An 18,785-nucleotide genomic window follows, 5' to 3' on the forward strand; every position below is an offset into this window, starting at 1 on the left:
AATCCAGTGTGATTTTTAAAGCATGTCAGGTGTGGGGATTGACACTGCCAATGATGTTTCTTAAATGAAGGAAATAAGATAGACAGCTCTGTGTGTGGTCAGGGCTGATTAAGACAGACTTTGAACCAAGATGTGATGGGGCCTTTGTGATATTAGAATTAAAAGTTCACTCCCTCTGCTCAGAAGTAAAAGGATGAGAAGCAGAGCCTTTCAGACCATGTGTATGTGCATGTGCATCTGGGCACATTTTAATTTTCTAGCCTCGTTCTTTGAGTAAAAAAGCTTGTTTTCCTGGAGACCCTTTTTAATGGGTCTACATGCCTGCATTATTTTTAAGCTAAGCAAAGGGTGAGTACAAAAGATGGTGCCATTTCAGAAGGATCCCTTAAGCCTTGGAATAAGCCACAGGAAAGAGCCAAGGATACAGCAGCTTTTCTAACCATTGGTTAGGAAACAATTAGGCTTTTGAGTCAAAGCTCCCATACAAGTCTATATCCAAACTACTTAATCCTGTGTTGTCACCCCCAATAACAGGCAGGTGTGTGCCTTGCTCTGGGACTCTTTTATGCCTTTTTTTCTTTTTAATATAGATCTAAGCAGTGTCAAAACAAGGCTCCGTCCATGACCCGGCTCTCATTCATCCCAGCTGGTAGGAACAGGAAAAGCAAAGGGATCAGAGGCAGGCTACCTCTGCAGACAAAAAGGAATAGCAGATTCACACTTACATATCAGATTTCAGCAGGTTTTTTTTTCCGAGGGAATGTCTTTGCAGTCTCGCATTGGAGGGTCAGCTAAGGGTGGTTTAGATAGTGCCAGGAGATCCAATTGTTATACAACATTTTTTTTCAGAGCAGATTAAGAGAGAATGCTATTCATTATTATGACTAATGCTTAAAGACTGTTTCTGGGCCTGAGCAGTGTCCTGTTAGCTTTCTGGGAGCCTGAGGGGGATGTCACAGCTGAACCTAGACTTTGCTCTGGATGGCAGAGCACTCTTCAAGCGTGCTTTCTCAAAGGGATTAGCACAGCATTTCATTCAGCTTTTCCATCAGACTTCCTTTCCCAGCTCAGTGTCTACTGTACACAAGGGTCAAGTTTTCATCTCCCATTGAAGGGTTTTTTTCCCTCTGAGTTCAAAATGGGAAGATGGGCACTAGGTTGCTCTCATCAAAAACATCCATTCAGTCTGCTGTTTGCAGTTTATTACTGCTTTTCAACACTTTTCAACACTTGCTCAGTGGGTGGGTTTTTCATTTACTGTTGTTAGTCTGGCACTGTTTGCATGAATTTCTCAAAGTGAGATGATGCCTTGGAATTGGTACACTTAAATCCTAAAAAACATGCTAATCCAGAAGTGGCAGCTCTTCAATTTATAATCACCAGGCTGAGGTATGACAAAAATGTATCTGGTGGCCTAATTGTCTAACATACAAGCAATGCTCAGAATAGAAACTTTTTTTACTGAGTAACCAGAGTTGGTTTTAGGATCACACAACCTGAACAACTTAGACCACACCAGATGAGGTTTACTAGCAATGCAGGTTTTCAACCTAAAGGATAGAGGAGAGGGACAATATCCTGCACATCCTGCAGGAGGCTTTTCAGTTTACTGTCAGCTGATGATGGTCCTGGAGGAGAAAGCTACCCTCTCTCTCAAAGTGAGTCTGCTCTAACCAAAGCCTGTCTCCATTTGTGTTTCTGGTTTTGCTGTCTCTGATAATAACCAAAGTAGTGAAGTGTTCCCTGAAAATTCTCTGCAGAGGTGCAGTGTAGCATGAAGTACACACTTACACACAGCCTGCAATCCACGTGGGGAAGTGTTTGGGGATCAGGCCTTCCATCATACAAAGCACCATCTATTAAAGCAATTTGTCAAATCTTTTTGAGGGAATTCTCTTCTTTGCCTTAAATAAAAGGGAAGAGGCACAGATTAATCACCTCCCTCCCAGTTTTCTCTGAGCTCTATAGTTATACCCAGAGTACCTTCTATTCCCAGAGAGGTACAAGCATCATGCACACAACTGCTATAAAAGCTAAGTGGGCTGCAATGCCTTTCCTTATATCTTGATATGGCAAGCATTCCTAATGCCTTTACACCCTTGGGAAAGGTCCCATTGACTTGAGTCACTCACAGATAGGGTTGTGCTTACCTTTACTGCTGAATCAAACCCATTAGATTCACCTCAGCTAAGAGAAACTCTGGTGCAGGCTAGTGATCCAGAGTACCTCTTAGGGAAATAGATATGCTTTAGAGGGCAATTCAGTCCGTCTGTTTCAGGCATCTACCTTAGACTGCAATAAATAATTCCCCAGAGGTCCCACTGTTTCTCCACTGACAGAAAAAGGAGCCTAGAAAATACATATAACTTTCAGTGACTAAAGCAGGATGGCAGCTCTCTAGGCCTGAGCATGCAACTCAGAGTGGAGACAATTGCATTTGGGGGCCTTCTGCTGGCAGCAGCACCTTCCCAGGTGAAAAGGACATTGTTATGCTTGACTGGCACAACAGGAATAAAGCTCTTTCAGCAAGGTAAATTTCTGAACAGTTTTTCTTTTGCTATGCAGAGTATTGGCAGGGGTTGCTGAGACACCTGTAACCAGACCAGACAAGAGAGGCAGAGGTAGAGTCAAGGTCTGATTTCATCTAGGCAAACTGTTCTAGGGTTTCCACACAGATAGGCTGTATTTTCAAACGTTTTTTCCTCTTTGCTGCTCTCCAGTGCTCCTTGACTTTTGCAGTTATCTAGTATTACACATGATGCTGGTTACTGCACCATCTCCCTGCTGCTCAGTACAAGTCTTCATACACAGATTCCTTCAGGTGCTATGAGACTGAAAGCTAATTTTCTGGCACAACAATTTGGGCTCATTACAATATTTCCCTGGAGCAAATCTGCTCAGAGTAGAAACAGAACTAGGAAGGGGCCACCGTAGAACACTACAGGATACAGGGTGAGCCAGATAAGCTCACCCTCTGCCCTGTCTGCTGATCCATGTTCTGTGATGAACATTGTGAAAATGAGAAGAAAAGGTGGTGTGGAAGCAGTCTGCTGTCACCAAGTTCCAGTGGGAAGAATGCAAAAGAACAGAAACATTGCACACGTTGGGCACAGAAAGTTTAAGCAATATCACAGGACACACAGTCCTAGGGAGAGGAGTAACCCGAGTGTTTAAGAGGAGCCATGTTGAAGAACCTTAAAAGGGTCAGAAAAGCTTCAAAAGCTTATGATGTCAGTGAGCAAGAGGTCAGATAACAGAGAATGAAGTTCTCTGTGCTGGCAACTAATATCTGACCTATGGGGAAGGAAAACTATCCGAAGGAAAAAATGAATATTTTCAGGTATAGTGCTGGAAATAACAACCTCTCAAATAGATGTGAGATAGAATCAGATGTGTGAAGCCTGGCAGGATACTCAAGAAATGTTTACTTTAAGTGAGGGAGATTTGGGCTGTTTGCCAGACTGGCTGGGTGCAAACTATCTCAATCCAGAGGTTGTACATCCTCTGTGTGCAGCCATTAGTGCCTCTGTGCCCAAGACACACCCTAACACATTCTGCTGAAGTGTTAATGATGCAATTAATTTGGGCAGAGCACCCCATAACACAGCTGTAGAGTCTGGAGATAAGTCTGACTGAGTTCCAATGTATTTTTTCCCAAGTGAATATGCACAGTCCCAGGCCTCCTGCATCTTCTGCATCCACTATATGTACTTACGTGCACAGATGTTGCACAATCGAATGGAATTTAACAGTGGCTTGCACATAGGCTCACACAGTCTTGAAAGGTACAGAAGAAACCCCCAGGTAAATAAAATGTGCCTCAAGAGAAAAGGAACCATATTAATTTAAAACCAAGCACAAGAAGAATGTACCTTTCCCCAGGAGGCAGTGCATTTGGAGAACTGAATCAGTTATCACAAAAATGTGTCATAACATGGGGACAAATAGACACCAAAAAATCAGGATGATCACCTTTGATCAAAACCCCTGTAGTTTAGGAAAAGAATACAAGGAAATTATAGTAATACTCATGAGTTACCTCTATAGGAGTCACTGATTCTATAGAAATTATTTTGTTCTTTTAATGATTCTTCCACCGTTCATTTTTCACCTCATCTAACACGGTCACTTACGTTTGCAGACCTCTGGAGAAGACATGGGTTTCCCTCTGTCTCGGTAAAAGCCTGGTTTGCACCTCTGGCACCGATGTCCCTCAGTGTTGTGCTTGCAGTTGTCACAGACTCCCCCACTGCGCTTCCCCGAGGCCAACCAAACGCTCAGATCGAAGTGGCAGCTCTCGGCGTGGTCGTGGCAGCGACACTCTGGTGAGGACAAGAGAATGGCCTTCAGGCTTTTATAACTGACACAGTAATCATGGCATCATTTTCCAAACCAATCTGGCAGTATTTTAAACCCTGCTAGGATTGGGAATGTGAGGGGATGTAGCTGCACAAAACCCAAATTTCTGGCTTGTAAATTCCACTCTCCAATAGCCCCAATGCAGAAAAACGACCTGCACACTGAAATTCTCTATCAATGACCAGAAATTTATCCCCAGTTTCTGTAATGGCATCATTACTCCAAATCACAGAAGTTGTGAGGGAGCTTTGCCTGCTGGCATGGTTAGTGCTCATCCTGAGAGCCTGGGTCAATAAATTCCCTTCCACTTACTTCTGCATTCATTTGGTGCCCCTGTTTTCCCATCTCCTGGCTTCCAAGGCTGGTCATTGTACAGCGGAGCACATTTCTCACAGTGGTCCCCTGCCGTGTTGTGTCTGCACACGCACTTCCCATGGACCTGTCAGGGAAAAGAGAGTACAGTCAAATAGCTACAGGACAGGTGGAGTCTCCAGCAGCCTCATGATGAGGTGGGACTTCTGCACAATTCCCACACAGCTGCCTGGCTCTCTTAGGAAACCCTCAGAGCCTGGAGCTAAAATGTGTAGCTCTCTCTTCTCACAGTTATTAATGATGTAGAATTTTTTCCTGTATCTTACAAAATGCACATAGCAACAATTTAACTCTCAGTTGACTATTTAACTACTGCATCGATGAACAACCTCTAGACCCTAAATTGGGTAAGCTAACAGGTCTTATTTTGATTTACAAGTTCAGGGCAAGAGCATGCAAAGAGTATCAAATACACTCTGGGCTAGCAGAGCCAAGTTACAGGAGAGCACAGGCTGACAGAGGATGCTGGGCTCTGTCTTATTTGACATTAACACTGATCTGGAAGAGAGTGTAAATATAGGGAAGTGAAATTACCATGAATTACTAAATTATAAATTGTTAGACGAATGAGCAAATAGTCCTGGACATCCTAGCACAGTTAAAAATGTAGCAAAAATACTAAAAATGGAAAAATACCAACCAGTACTCCCACAGAAAAGTAACCTAAAACCACACATTCTATGAGGAAAGCACTGATGTTTTAACTTAGGTACAATAGGTACCAGCCTGGCAACTTACATATGAATAAATATAAATTAGATTAGTAGAAAAGGCCCAGTAAAATTTTGGGCTATGGAAGTAAGAGCACTGTAACTCCACATGGACAGAAAATTGTACCTGCAATGCTGTGTTCAGTTTTGAACATCTTACTACCAGATAAATGAAGAGTTAGAAGATGTTCAACAAAAATGAGCAAAAGCTGGCTGAAGAATGGGGCTTAAGTATATAAACCCATCTAAGCTAGAAAACAATACATAATATTTGATGTGCAAACAAAGTGCAAAAGGTCTTGACTAAGACTGGCTGAATAATTCTCTCTGACTATTTGTGTGAAAAATTACGTGAAGAAAGAACTTGCTTCCTTTGTACTTACCTGCCGTCATTGGAACACAATAGTGATTTTAAGTCATGGAAATACTCAAATACATATCAGGTTTGGAAGAAGGTATTCACACCAGAAACCAGAACTTAGAAACTGAGCTAGTCCAGCCTTCAAAGAAAAAGTTACTGTTGAAACTACGTCTGCTCTCAAGTCATTTTACACACCAGGAATAAAGCAGACAGATTCTGTAATATCAAGCCACACCTAAGAAGGGCCTTACAGGACGGTTTTTATGTTGTTGCTTGTTTTTATTTGGGTTTCTTTTTAGTAAAGAAATAGTATTCCAATATCTGCTTGCAAAGCCTCAGAGAAAGGATTTCACAGACAAATTTTTTTGAGAAAATATCAAGTATAGGGTGTGAGAGAAAGGGAAGGGTAGTACCATAAGTCATGTTCTACATTTATCACAAGAGCAGCTGCTATTATGCCAGGAGACACTTGTCTAGAGCAGGAAATGCACAGAAATCAGGGATTAGAACCCTGTCCCTCCGTGGCCTGCTGAGGATCCTGAGCTCAGCACAGCTCTGCCCACTGCACATGAACACAAAAACCAAGACTGAAATTTCATTTTGACTGGGGTGTGAATTACCTTTAATCCTTTAATCTCACCATGAGCATGAGTTATGTTTTTCCATGGCCTTTCCTGAAAGTCAGGGTCTCCCTGCAGTCCCCCCTTTCCCCCATCTAACAGAGCAGGTTGCTCGGGATCAGGAGAGAGGCATCCAAAAGAGCGGTAGTGTGGACGTGCTCCCCTGCCCCCAAACTCATGTGCCTGCAGCAATTTGCTCTCTGCTGCCCTGGTTTCTAATCCTCCCCGAGCAGAAATGTGATGTAGCAAGCAGAGGGATCGGCTGCAGCTGATGCCATCGCCCTCCATGGCCAGCTGGCAGGGTCGCTGGCTCCTCACGGCACACTGAGCACAGAGCTCGGGCGGTGCGGCTCTGTCGGAGCCCACGCCAGCACCCCGGGGGACACGGCGCGTTGCACCTGCGTGGGGCCTCCCGGACCCTGCACAAGGAACCCACCCACCTTCAAGGCACTAAATGGGATGAGAAATTCAGAGACAAAGGCGGAAATACTAATACAACAGCATTGTGCTTTTCCCTGTTTGGGTGTGACATTTCAGGCTTTTAAGTTCTCCTCTGTGGTCATAGAGGCTGCTCTTCAGAAGCCAGAGAACAGAGAAAAGGTAAAAATGAACCTGACCCAGAACTATAGACTGGAACATCTCCAGACTCCACCTGAACTTTAAAGCTCATTCTAAAATAGAGCAGAACAAAATCCTGGCTCTCTTCGCTTCCTAGGAAATGCTTCTTGAAATGTATTTCTATGCAAAATCTGTAAGTTAGCCCATTTGATTTTTTAGAAATATATACAAAAGCTGTGTATTCACTATATTAAAAAATTATATGAAAAATGCTGAGACTGTGCAGTTGGGAAATGGCAGAATTAAACCATGTAATCTTGTTTTAGCCTTGAATGACATGATCAAATATTCATTATTCCACAGGACCCTGCGCTTACAGTGCGCAGCACAGATGGTGTGAACACTTATGAACAATTATTCAGAAAAATAAACAGGAAAATTCAGTGAGAGAGGAAAGGAAAGGTCGAGTTATTCTTTGGAAAGTAGATGTGTTAGTTTGCTCACTGCCCACTGGTTCATTGTGTACTGTAGTTTGTGGCATGTTGTGAGCAGGACAGAGAAGAAGTTTCCTACCTGTGATCCCTGCTATGGAACAGCTACCAAATACATGTGGAAGGATGACTGGCTTAGACAAAAGGGCTGAAAAGCCAAACAGACAGTCAGTAGGAGAGCCATCAAGCAGGCACAGGGAAACAGGGAAGCTGGCACGGAACTTCTTTTAGAAAGTGTTAGATTTGGGTACTAACCTTTTTTGTATAGGTTTAAGAACAAGGCAAAGAGAATTGATTGGTATTAGTACAGAGGTAAAGGAAAATGAAAGAGAAAGTAGTCTGCCATGGGTTGTCTGGGCATGGGAATCAAGGAATAGTTTTTTCCATGGAGAGTAACCTCATGTAGCATTCATAGGTGAAACAGCTGCAGAAGAGAGTACAATATGAGGTGACAAGGAATTACAGACAGGATTTGGACAGGAGAAGAGGGCAGAGATTAACAGCTCACACCAAACATGCAAGGAAAGTGATTAATGGATGTAAGTAGCCATCACAGAAAGACTGGTTAATGCAGAAAAAGCTGTGGAAGAGACCTGTTATGTTTAAGTGTGGGCTGAAATAAGGGTAGGTGATGTGGCTGTGAGTAAGGAGACAATTTGTTCTGTTAGAGAGGAAGAGATAGGAGAGGCAGCCAGAGACTAAAATCCAGGAAAGAACAAGAATGAAATACAGGAAACTGTGAGATAAAATAGGAAATGGGATATCTGCTTAGGGACAGGAGAATGTGAGAGTCACATTCAACACCAACACAAGGAGAGCAGGTGTGTCCCTGAGTTGTTAGTCACTGCTGAAACAAGTGTGCATTTCCCTCACCAAAGTGTGACCAAAAAACTAGAAAATTGCAATCTCTACCAAATGCAAGATCTCAGGATGGACTGGATCTCACTGGAAGACAAATATCATGCCAAGGAAGAGAAGATAATCAGACAAGTACAGATCCAGGGGAACTATGCTGACACTTTTCTATGCCCCAGAAAGCAGGGTCAGATTTACATGGCAATAATGATGATTAGTAAGTAGAGGATTGTCAGGAAGCAAAAAGGACCAGTTGCTCTTTAAGGCCCAAAGAGCTGCAAGTTGAGGTTTTCAACAACAAAGGCCGTGCCCTTACTGAGGGGGGAATCATCCCAAGCACTGTGGGAAGAGCAGGGAGCTGGCACCGCAGTCCACTGACAGCCCAGAAACAAAAAGGAAAGGGAGTGGGGTAATTCAGGAGCAGCAAGAGACAGTCCAAGAAAGACACAACATGGATACAAAGGCCATTCAGAGGGCAGGATGAGAGACAAGCTACAGCACATGCCAGGGGAGAGTGCAAAGGGGCTACCATGAGAGAAGGCACAAACCTAGAGCAGAGCCCCAGTGTCCCCCCAGGAAGCAGGGCCAGAGGCAGGGATGCAAACAGACACACCCAAAGCACAGCTCAAACACACAGTGAGAGAAAACCCAGGGCTGAGCTTAAATAGAATCCCCAAGCCAATGGACAGAGAGCACAGGTAAGAGTCCCAGGTGGGGCTGGTCAGGGCTGTTAAAGTTCTATTAGTGCCCTCAGGACACTAATAATAACACTTTGGTTGCCACTGGATTAATGTCATTGGAATCTTTAGGATATCTGGCTACAAGGAGGCACCAGAGGTAAAAAATACTTCAGCTTTCTGCATTTGGAGCTGGCAGTCCAGGTGGAGGAAGCTTGAAATCAAGGTGTGAGCAACAGAGGCAAGATCCATGCCGCCAGTTAGGAAACCAGCCAGTTTTTAGCTAAAGCCTGAGTAGTTTATGACGCTGATTTACATGAATGCATATAAATGTATTGGTACAGCAGCTGAAAAATTGAGATCCAGGGGATTTTTGTCTCACTATATTTCACTTTATCCTTTGTTCCATAGGTAACACTGCATCACTTGACATATCCTGATCCTTAGATACAAAAGTGTTTAGGCCTGTATGGACTTCTACACTGTGCTTATTTCTGCAATATTTGAGTACTTTGGATACATTATGAAATTTATTTCTATGATACCTCCTTTCAACTGCTTTTCCTTATTACTCTGATAACTGTATTGTCTCTGAGGCTCTTTCCCATTCATTGTATTGAGAGTTCAGTTGCTCTGACAAATTTTTTTGAAACTGGATGGTGTCTTCCAAAGTTATTGTGGGGAATGGATCTGAGAAAAAAGATGCAGGCAGGCAGATTGTATGATTGTGTAAACCTTCCTATTTCATAATACGAGTCTGAAGTCCCGTGTGCATCACCTGGGACAGTTTGTGTTCTTGCAGTCTTGCTCTCCAAGTGCATTCAGTTGGGGTTGCTCCTGTCACTAATGCAGGCTGTCAGCTCTGAAAAATGAAAACTGTTGCTTTAAATGCTGATATTCTAGCTTCATCATGCTTCAAGGTTTCTAATCAATTTTGCAAAGGGTAGAGGTTTATAAACTGACATACCTGAATTTAGAGGATATTATTAGTCCAGGAAAGGAACACAAATATTTTGCTGTACCCAATCACCATCATACTGGCTTTAATGGCCATGTGAAAGCAAGTTCTACTTTTGTATTTTGGTATAGCAGCTGTGTTCTTGGACTGTGGCTTCATGATGTAAACTTTTTTGGGGTAATCTCAATTTGAGACATTTCCTCACTACTTCTTTCTGTGCTATCACCTACATCATGCCCTGAGTTGTGTATAAATTGGGCTGTAAAACCAAACCATGTTTGGAAAAAAGCTAAACCAAGGGGTTTTTTCCCTTGGCACTAGTATTTTTAATCTGGATTAATTCCCTCATCTGTCTCACAGTACAGTCATGCTGTTACAAGTCTGGTGTTGTTGCCAAAGGCTTTGATTTATACATCAACCCCCTGAGCAGCTTTGAATCAGGACATAGAGGAGGTTACAGCTTTGTGGATTTTAATGTCAGGATGATCAGTTCCAATCATTTAGCTTGACCTGCTATACTAAGCCATGAATTTCATCCAGTAGTTCTTCCACAGAGCTCTGTAACTTCTGGTGGATTTATAGCACATAGTGTAGAACTATATCCTGTTTTCATGCAACATTCCAAGAAATTACATGGTACTTAGTCACCTTTGACTGCACAAAGCTGCTTCACCTGAATTCTGATCCACAGTTGAGAAAGTGAGTGAAAGTTTTCCACCTCTTTGTCCTGCAGTTTTTAAATTTTTCTAAACTCTGTTCAGCTTTGTATAAATACCTGAAGCCTCTCACTTTCTCTCTGCCCATTTAGTTTCTTTACCTATTGTCCTTTCAGTAAACGCTGTGGTTGTTGCTCCTCCTCCTGGGCTACTCTCAGTCTGTTTGGGGGCTTTTTTCCTAATGTATGAAGGTTAAATTTGGAAGCCTTCCAGGTCAGAGCAACTGCTGCTGATTTGGAAAAAATGTTTGCCTTTGGACTCTGTATTCACACTGCAATGTCATCAGAGAAGTTTGGGATACAGCAGTTTTCAATGACATCAGAGGCTATCCTTTACCTGCTTGTAGTAAAATGACTCTTCCTGGGTCATTTTGCTTGGGTAAATGAAAGAGTGTCTGCTATTCTGCTTTGTTTCTCTTACAGTTCAAATGGGCTCTGTGGTCTCTCCAATGAAAAGACATATCCATGCAGATTTATAAGAAATCCTTCAATATCAAGTCCTAAGGAGAGCACATACAACTTACAAGAGGCCAAACTAAAAATTTCCTTCAACTTTTTCAAAGTCGCAGAGAGAATCAGTGATTTGGGAGGAAGTCCCAGATTATAGTGCCTGCTGTGGGCAGATGGACAGCTCAAATTCCTGCTCTAATCAGGAATGAGAAAAGCCATTATTTTCCTCTCTCACTTGCTGTTTTGTGGGAAAAGGTCTAACACGTGTATATGTCTGAAAACTAGTACACATATGGGTGTTTTCTGAGGGAACTGAGTTTCTGGCTCATACTTGGTGATTTTGGCAAATTACATCTGCAGGAACTTGAAGGATAAGTAGAGCTGTAGACACTTGTGGCAGAGCCAACTGAGCCCATACAGGTTTTGATCTCCATAGCAGTGAGTGAGTGAATGAGCTGCTGCTGGTTCCAAATTCACTGAATTGGTAATGGTGGAGAAGAATCAGTGATAGTGTTTAGCTGAGTATTCAGACTGACATCCCTAAGAACTTTTTCAACAGTAACAAGAGATAAACAGGATAAATAGACAGGAAGGGGTACAAAATTCATGTTTTCATGTTTCATGTGAGGGGATATCACTCAGCCTGTGACAGTTTCAAGACACAGCTCCACCCTCTGCCTGAATTCACCTCCCTCAGGCTTTACACACACCTGGCTGTCCCTCAGTCCATATTTCATTCTGCTTTCTTATTGTTTTCTTTCTGAATTCTACCTTGATTATTACTGATTTTGGGGGCAAGCTTATTTTTGCCTGAGGTGCCAGTAACTCCATTATCAATCTGTAACAAATTGCACATGATAAACAGCTGTCAGGCTGAAATGCAGCATCTGAATTGCAGCAGGTCACCAGCTCTTGGTGAGTGTCTTAAGAATGGAGGAAGCAGAAAGGGAAAGAGACTCAGTATTTTAAGAAGTGAATGCCTGAATCACAGCATAATGAGTAAATACCACTGTTCAAACCTCCTGAAAGTGAATGGCATGTCTTGCATCTCTGAGTTCTGGGCACAGCTGGAATCAGATAATGTGAAAACTTAGCTGGGGCTTATGAATAGAACTGCACAAGATACCTGAAGAGGAGGTAGATAATATTTTCAAGGGTTACCATAGCCTGGTCACCTAGAAAATTGATGTGAAAAAGCAGGTTTTACCTTATGTAACCTTCATTATGCCAAACAAGGAATCCTACTTAGAACCAGATCCTGCTCCCTTTGAAGTAAGTGGAAAACTTTCCATTTGCTTCATTGTGGAGGATCAGGCCCACAGGGAGTCTAGTTTGTCTCTGTAAACAGGATAAAGAAGCAAAAGAAACATCCGAGGCCACTTGTAAGAATTTCCTGGCAGTGTAGGTACCAATAATTAACAAGTAAAAATAAAAACCCTAATGCTTTATACAAAAACATTTTAATCCACATTTGCTTTCCTCTTTCCATACTTACTTCTCACGGGCTAGAAAGAGCATTGTGAAATATTTGGCAAACAAGAAGGACTTTGGTCTAGATTCTATGTTCTGTCCATATGCACTTTCTGCTTTGTAAACTTTGTTCTGGAAGCGCCTCTGGACTCAGCTAAAATGGGTCATCAAAGCAGATCCTAAACCTGACAGCTCTGTGGAGACACACATAACTTTGTACATCCTGCAGTGTCAATACCTTGGACAGGATTATGTTCTGTTGCATCCAACCATAGAGCAAGACTAGATGCATTCAGCCGGCCGGGTCCTGGCAGTTATAACAGCATATTGATGCCCCCCATTTAAAAACAAAAAGCTTCTCTAGTTTCTCTGGCAAAATACTATCTCAATAATTTCCTTTATTGTCCGAGGAAGTATTTGTAAGAGTTTGAAAAATGCAAGCTGTTATATTCAGAAAAGAGAATACTGCCCTTAGCTACCTTAAGAAGCTATTGAAGTTGGGTGAGGAATGACATCTCTGTGTCTCCTTTCTTTTTGGTCTGAGGAAGCCAAGAAAACATCACTGTCAATAGCAACAAACCCCACATTCAAGATATGTTTGTCCTGAAATTTCTTGCCTATTTACAGCTCCCATCCTCATTTCTCAAAGTTTTCCTCCTATCCAACATGATATTCTCAGTAGTTCCTACAGGAAATGCCATCTAGATAAGTTGTGTTGAAGTGGGTGCATGGCTTGTTTAAAAAAAAAAGGCCCACAGAAAGAGTAATTATTACTGGTTTGCTGCCAAAATAAGAGGTCAGATAATTTTTTCACTGGATCCCATGAGCCTATTTTGAATCTCGCTGTATTTTCACAAACTTATGACTAGAAATATGCATGAAACAACGTAGGATTTCAAGCTATGAGGAATGATGCACCATTTGGACGTTTGGTTTACAATCTGCAGTTTTCTTGTATCCATTTGTTGCTATGACACTGTGGCATCTGTGACATTTTTTCTCCCAGAGCTGCAATTCTTATTGGCAGCCTCAGTGGAGAAGCCAGAAGCTGAGTAGGTTGCCATGACTGAAGTGACAGATAAACTCATCATTGATACCCATAGATCATCCAGTCCCTCCAAAATAGTGCTGAAAAGTATTGGTTCAAAAGCATCAAGAAATTTGCTTTAATTTTCTCCATTATTTAGCCTCCATGCAGTATCAATTTAGCAGTCTTAGTAGTATTAAAATGGAAGAGATTTCTCTCAGAGTAAGAAGAGCAGACTTACAACTTAATAAGACCCAAGTGCAGAATGAGCTCAGATTTTGGGCCTATCCCATGTCAAACAATTGCAGTTGTTTTCTACATGAAATTGGTTTTGTTTTTGTTAACTACAGAAGATAAACACATCATAGGAGGGCTATGATCAATTAAGAGGCTGAAACTCATATTACTTAAGACTTTCCGTGGAGGTCTTTATTTTTTGCAACATTTTATTTAATTACCTAACAGCAGCCCAGGAAACATAAAGCTGCTCTGCCTTCAATCTGTGACATCATCCACACCACTTACAATTAAAACTCGGTGTCTTGGGACTTGTTCTGCCTATGTGTACCTTTAGATGTGGCCTGTGGATTGAATCAGATTATTTCTGGATGTGCCTTGTTTGTAACATCTTTTCCACACCCTGTTTTGTGTGGGTCACCATTACCATGTGACTGAAAGCAGAGCACCGTTCCTCTGCCAAGAAATTGCAAAATGGCAAAGATTTTTTTGCAATGTAGTTTGGCTGATAGGAACTGTATCATTGGTATTCAACAGCAAAGGCTTTTTCCTCCTGCTTGTAGGCAAGGAGATTACTGTACTGCAAGCCAAGAAGTTACACACTTACATAAACTCCCTCATGCTGGCTGTGTAAACCTGAGATCTGGACCTATGTGAACTCTCCCATCACCACTGCAAGAGCATCATTGGTAAGTATTAGATAAAATATAAAAGGATCCAGGGAACTGGATCTTCCAGGAGTGGGTTTTCTTTTGTATTTGAGAAAGACTTAGGTTGTAATGTCTAAAGCACAGAAAAGATGAGCACAGTAACATGATCATCTTTACTCCAGGCTTGTGTGACCTGGGAGTAGAATTTTAAGTTTTTACCACCTAGGGTTTCACACTTCTCTGGTTAGTACAAAAAATAGAACCTAAAGAAGGATATGGTAAAAACCTTTCAATCATATCTGCAGAAGGAGGATCAACTGCTCACTTTGGTCATTGGGGAGGAGGGGACAAGAAGGAATCACCTTAATTTGCAGCAGAGATTATTTAGGTGGGCACTAAAGAAGAGCTTGAATGTACTTTGTCAGGAAAATCTCATTCCACAAGTGTTCACTAGTGAATGGTTTAGGTGTGCTTGATCATACATTTATGTGAGGACACAAACCAGCCCACTTGTGGTCTTTTCCGGGCCTCTTCTAGCATTCTAGAGGCAGTTAAAACTACAGAAGGCTTTTCTTATTTTTTGCACAGCTGTGTTTGAATCCTTGCTTAGTCAAAGACTTGATAATATCTGTGTGAATCATGTGCTGCATCCACCCTCTCTCTCCTGGGACATGAGTCACTCATGAAGTGAATTTCATCAAAACTATTTCACCTTCTGCCCCGTGAAGTCATTGATGGCACAAAAAGATTCTATTCCCTTGTGACCAGTGGGAAAAATATCCAGTCATAGTTTACAGTGGTTATGCTAGTAACATACACAATATTGTGTTTTCCTTTTCTGATGGGCAGAATGTTTATTTTTCTACCAGCTGCATTCACTTAGTGTGTTATTCATCTATTTGATTTCACTATGTGTATATTTAACAGTTTGCAGTAAGGATGATGCACTCTTTAAACAGCTTTTCTCCACACAGTTATGATTTAAGTGAGTCTATATTGTTTGAATCTGATAGTATCACATAGTGTAGCTGAATCTTGGATTTATATCACAGATGGTACAGATTCAGAAATTATTTGAAAGTCATACAGTCCTAATTATCTTACAATATCTACCTCTGGACCTAGAAAAGTTGAAAGGAAGACAATGAATGCACATTCCAAAATAACATAAGCCAAAATGTCAAGTGTACCATAATATCTAAAGGGACAGAAATTAGCTTAGGATGTTTTTCTTGAGTCTTTTATGTCAGAGTGTACCAGGGACTAGAATTCTAAGGGTTATTTGGGTTTTCAAAACCCAATACAGAGACAGAGACTTCTGGATCCAGGAGAGATATTTATTGACTAGTTTAAAGTGGCTTGAATTCCCTCTCTGATGTATGTGTCTAGATATTTGATTAGATTAAACCTCCCCATAACTGTTATTACACTTCTCTACACAGTGCTTGCAGCTAAATCAAAAAGGAGTCATCAGTCATTCCCTCTGAATTTCAATGTCTGAGTTTGCATTCACACTCAACTCCTCTTGTGCACATCCTGAGTCAAATGCAGATAAAAGTCTGAACAGGGTAGGGATACTCCAAGTATTACAGAACAATTTTACTACAAGGTTTGGCTTTTTTTTAAAAAAAAATTCTAACTCATTTAAAGATGCATGGATAAGAGAGTAGGGGAGTGGAAATTATTTTCACATCCTGAACACTGTTGTCTTTGTTATGAAAGTAACAAGAACACAGAAGGTTGAAAGCCTAAAAGTGACGGCTGAAACCCTAAGTATGACAGAACTGCTCATGTCTCACAAACTCAGAAAATCTGAGATCTGAGGCTGAAATTATGCTCAGGGCAGACTTTGCATCAAAGATATTAGTTCAGTTCTGTGCAGGCATAGGAGATTTCATTCACTATATTTGGGGTTGAATCTCTGTTCCAATGACAAAGGCCACTTTCAATTTATAGCTATCTTGAGGTCCAGAGTTTTTAGCAATGCAGTTATTATGCATGAAACTGTAGAAAGTAGTATAGAAAATATTTTCCCAGAGTGGTGTAGGTTTCACTAATGTGGATTGACTGTGCTGCCCTTTTTTTGGATAGGCTTAGGGAGGCTGAGACAGCATCACACACAAAATAAACATTTAGGCTGAGGCAACAGAAGCAAGTAGCAAGTCTAGGAAGCTGGTAAATGTCTGGAACTCACCATGTTCTCCATGACTCCCGTCCTGTTGGCAAGCTCACATTCCTCTGCATGCCCATTGCAAAAGCAGCTTCCCCGGATGATCAGGTCATAAATAGCATAGTGGGCGAATCTCTGGGGTTTCTCTACCACTCCTGAGCCATGGCATGGACATTCCTGTCTTTTTAACAGAAGCAGGCGGAGGTTGGTGAGCTTCAGGAGATCCTGAGCCTCAGGACTGTAAGGGTCTTCAATCTTGTTAGCCGGACTTAAGGCACGATAAATCACCTGAAAGAGACAAGGTTGACATCCCAGAACACATACAGGACTCTGCAAACACAGCAAATATCCCAAGATGATCTTCAGGAAAAAGCAGTAGTTCCTATTTAGAAGACTCTGCATAAGCAGTTGTGAGGCTGTGGCTGATCCCAGAGCATCACAGCTGAGTTACCACCATCTGGCCAAGCCTCAGCAAGTGACTGTGTCCCTGCTTTCATGCCATCTCCGGTGTGAGATGGGAGAAGCCTTCATTTAAACATCACTCCCTGGCGTTACTGAGCCCTGTTACTTCTTGCAGTTCAGCCAATATGTCAAGGGACAAGATAAGTCCACTTCATTGTGTTTCTGAGCCAAGTGACAACAGTGTCACTCAGAGAAATCCAAGGTTTATTGGCATAACTGCAGTGTTAATGGATCCCAATTTCTGAAACCATTTTAGCAGCATGGCTTTAGCATGAGTTCTAGAGTCAGGTAAACTAAGGCACTAATCTGTGAAAGAAGTGGAAACTGTGATCAGACTTTTTACTCGGTCACTTGAACTATGCTGGAAACACAACTCAGCTTAGGGCAAGTGAGCACTGAGAGAACCCTGTGTGCAAACAAAGCCAGGTGGTTTGCTCCTTAGAGGCAGCTACAGAGCAGTGAGTTCACAGCACCCAAGGTGCTTGGTGCCTGCTGGCTGTCTGTAGGTTGTTACACTTTTGTCACAGCATTTTTGCTGTTTGGTAGTTCTCCAGAGCAGCAACAGTTGGGTTTTGAGCATCACAGTTCTAATTTGGTGTTTAACAGTGACTGTTGTATTTTAGCTCATCACCACTCTATCCTTCTCTGTCTCTCAGAGTGTGCTTGTTTCTGTTGCTTTTGGGAAAGGTTGATAGTGGAGGGCTGCACCACAGTCCTTGCCAGCAAAACAGAGATCTGTTAGCACTGTTTCCAGGCTTAGATGTGCTAACTCCAATTTGACAGTTGTTTTCTCCTCTGCTTGAGCTTTTCCATCATGGCAGCGGGACTTGCCCTTGGGATTCTTTAGCCCTGCTTTATAAGTGGTCACAGTATCTGTCTGACTCACTCTCTTAGTATTAGCCATGTGAAATCTTTGTTTCCATAGGGATTCCCTCTTTCTTTCTCTCTCTCAGTTTTTCTTTTTCTTTTTCTTTCTTCCTGGTTAACTCCTCTGTTTAAATACTTCTAGCATTTTGTACTTTTGCTCCTTTTTGCTTGCAGAAGCCACAAAAGAGCTTGTGGTATATGCCTAGGAGATAGCTCTGTTGTATGTTGATGGCACATGGGAAGAGAAATCCCCTTAATTAACAGGATCAGCTGGCAGGCTTCACAGAGAACTCAGGTACCTCTCCCACCTGTCCACAGTGTTTTCTATTTGGTAAGCTCTATTCTTTTTTTTCTTTTAATTCTCTTCTCTTATATGGTCAGCTACTTACAAAGCTGCAGGCAGCCCTGCTTGGTGGGATCAGAGATGCCCACAGTTCCTTGTTTGATAGAGCTGTGGGCAGATTGCCCAGGCTATGCAATGCAGGTGCCTGCATTCCCCTGACCAATGAAGCCATGACAAAATAGCCCAAGCATTTCCACCCCTATGTCTACATTCCCCTGGTCAATGGAACCATAAGCAAATGGCTCATTCTGTTTTGCCCAGGTGACCAGCATTCCCCTTACTGATGGATTCACAGGACAAAGACCAAATCCCCATATCTGTCCAGTTCCCCTAATCCAGGATGATCTGAGATTTTAGTGGAAACCATTTCATGAACCCTCTCTCTTTCCCAGTCCTCCGTGGACCACACAGAGGTGGAGTGCCTTCTCAGAGT

General features: G+C 42.1%; 1 protein-coding gene across 1 annotated transcript in view; it reads right to left on the reverse strand.

Annotated features, from left to right (window-relative positions):
• Window positions 1-18,785, reverse strand: part of LOC121658962 (netrin-4-like) — a 46,007-nt gene that overhangs the window by 9,486 nt on the left and 17,736 nt on the right. The window contains exons 4-6 of the mRNA XM_042016606.1: window positions 16,705-16,968; window positions 4,672-4,798; window positions 4,134-4,322 (exon numbers count right to left, since the gene is read on the reverse strand). Coding sequence (XP_041872540.1) covers window positions 4,134-4,322; window positions 4,672-4,798; window positions 16,705-16,968 — 580 coding nt within the window. The remainder of the gene's footprint in view (window positions 1-4,133; window positions 4,323-4,671; window positions 4,799-16,704; window positions 16,969-18,785) is intronic.

The sequence above is a fragment of the Corvus kubaryi genome, unplaced genomic scaffold, assembly GCF_017639235.1.
Source record: "Corvus kubaryi isolate FWS band 111438036 unplaced genomic scaffold, C.kubaryi_AGA036_p1.0 136, whole genome shotgun sequence".
Taxonomy (NCBI): Eukaryota; Metazoa; Chordata; class Aves; order Passeriformes; family Corvidae; genus Corvus; species Corvus kubaryi.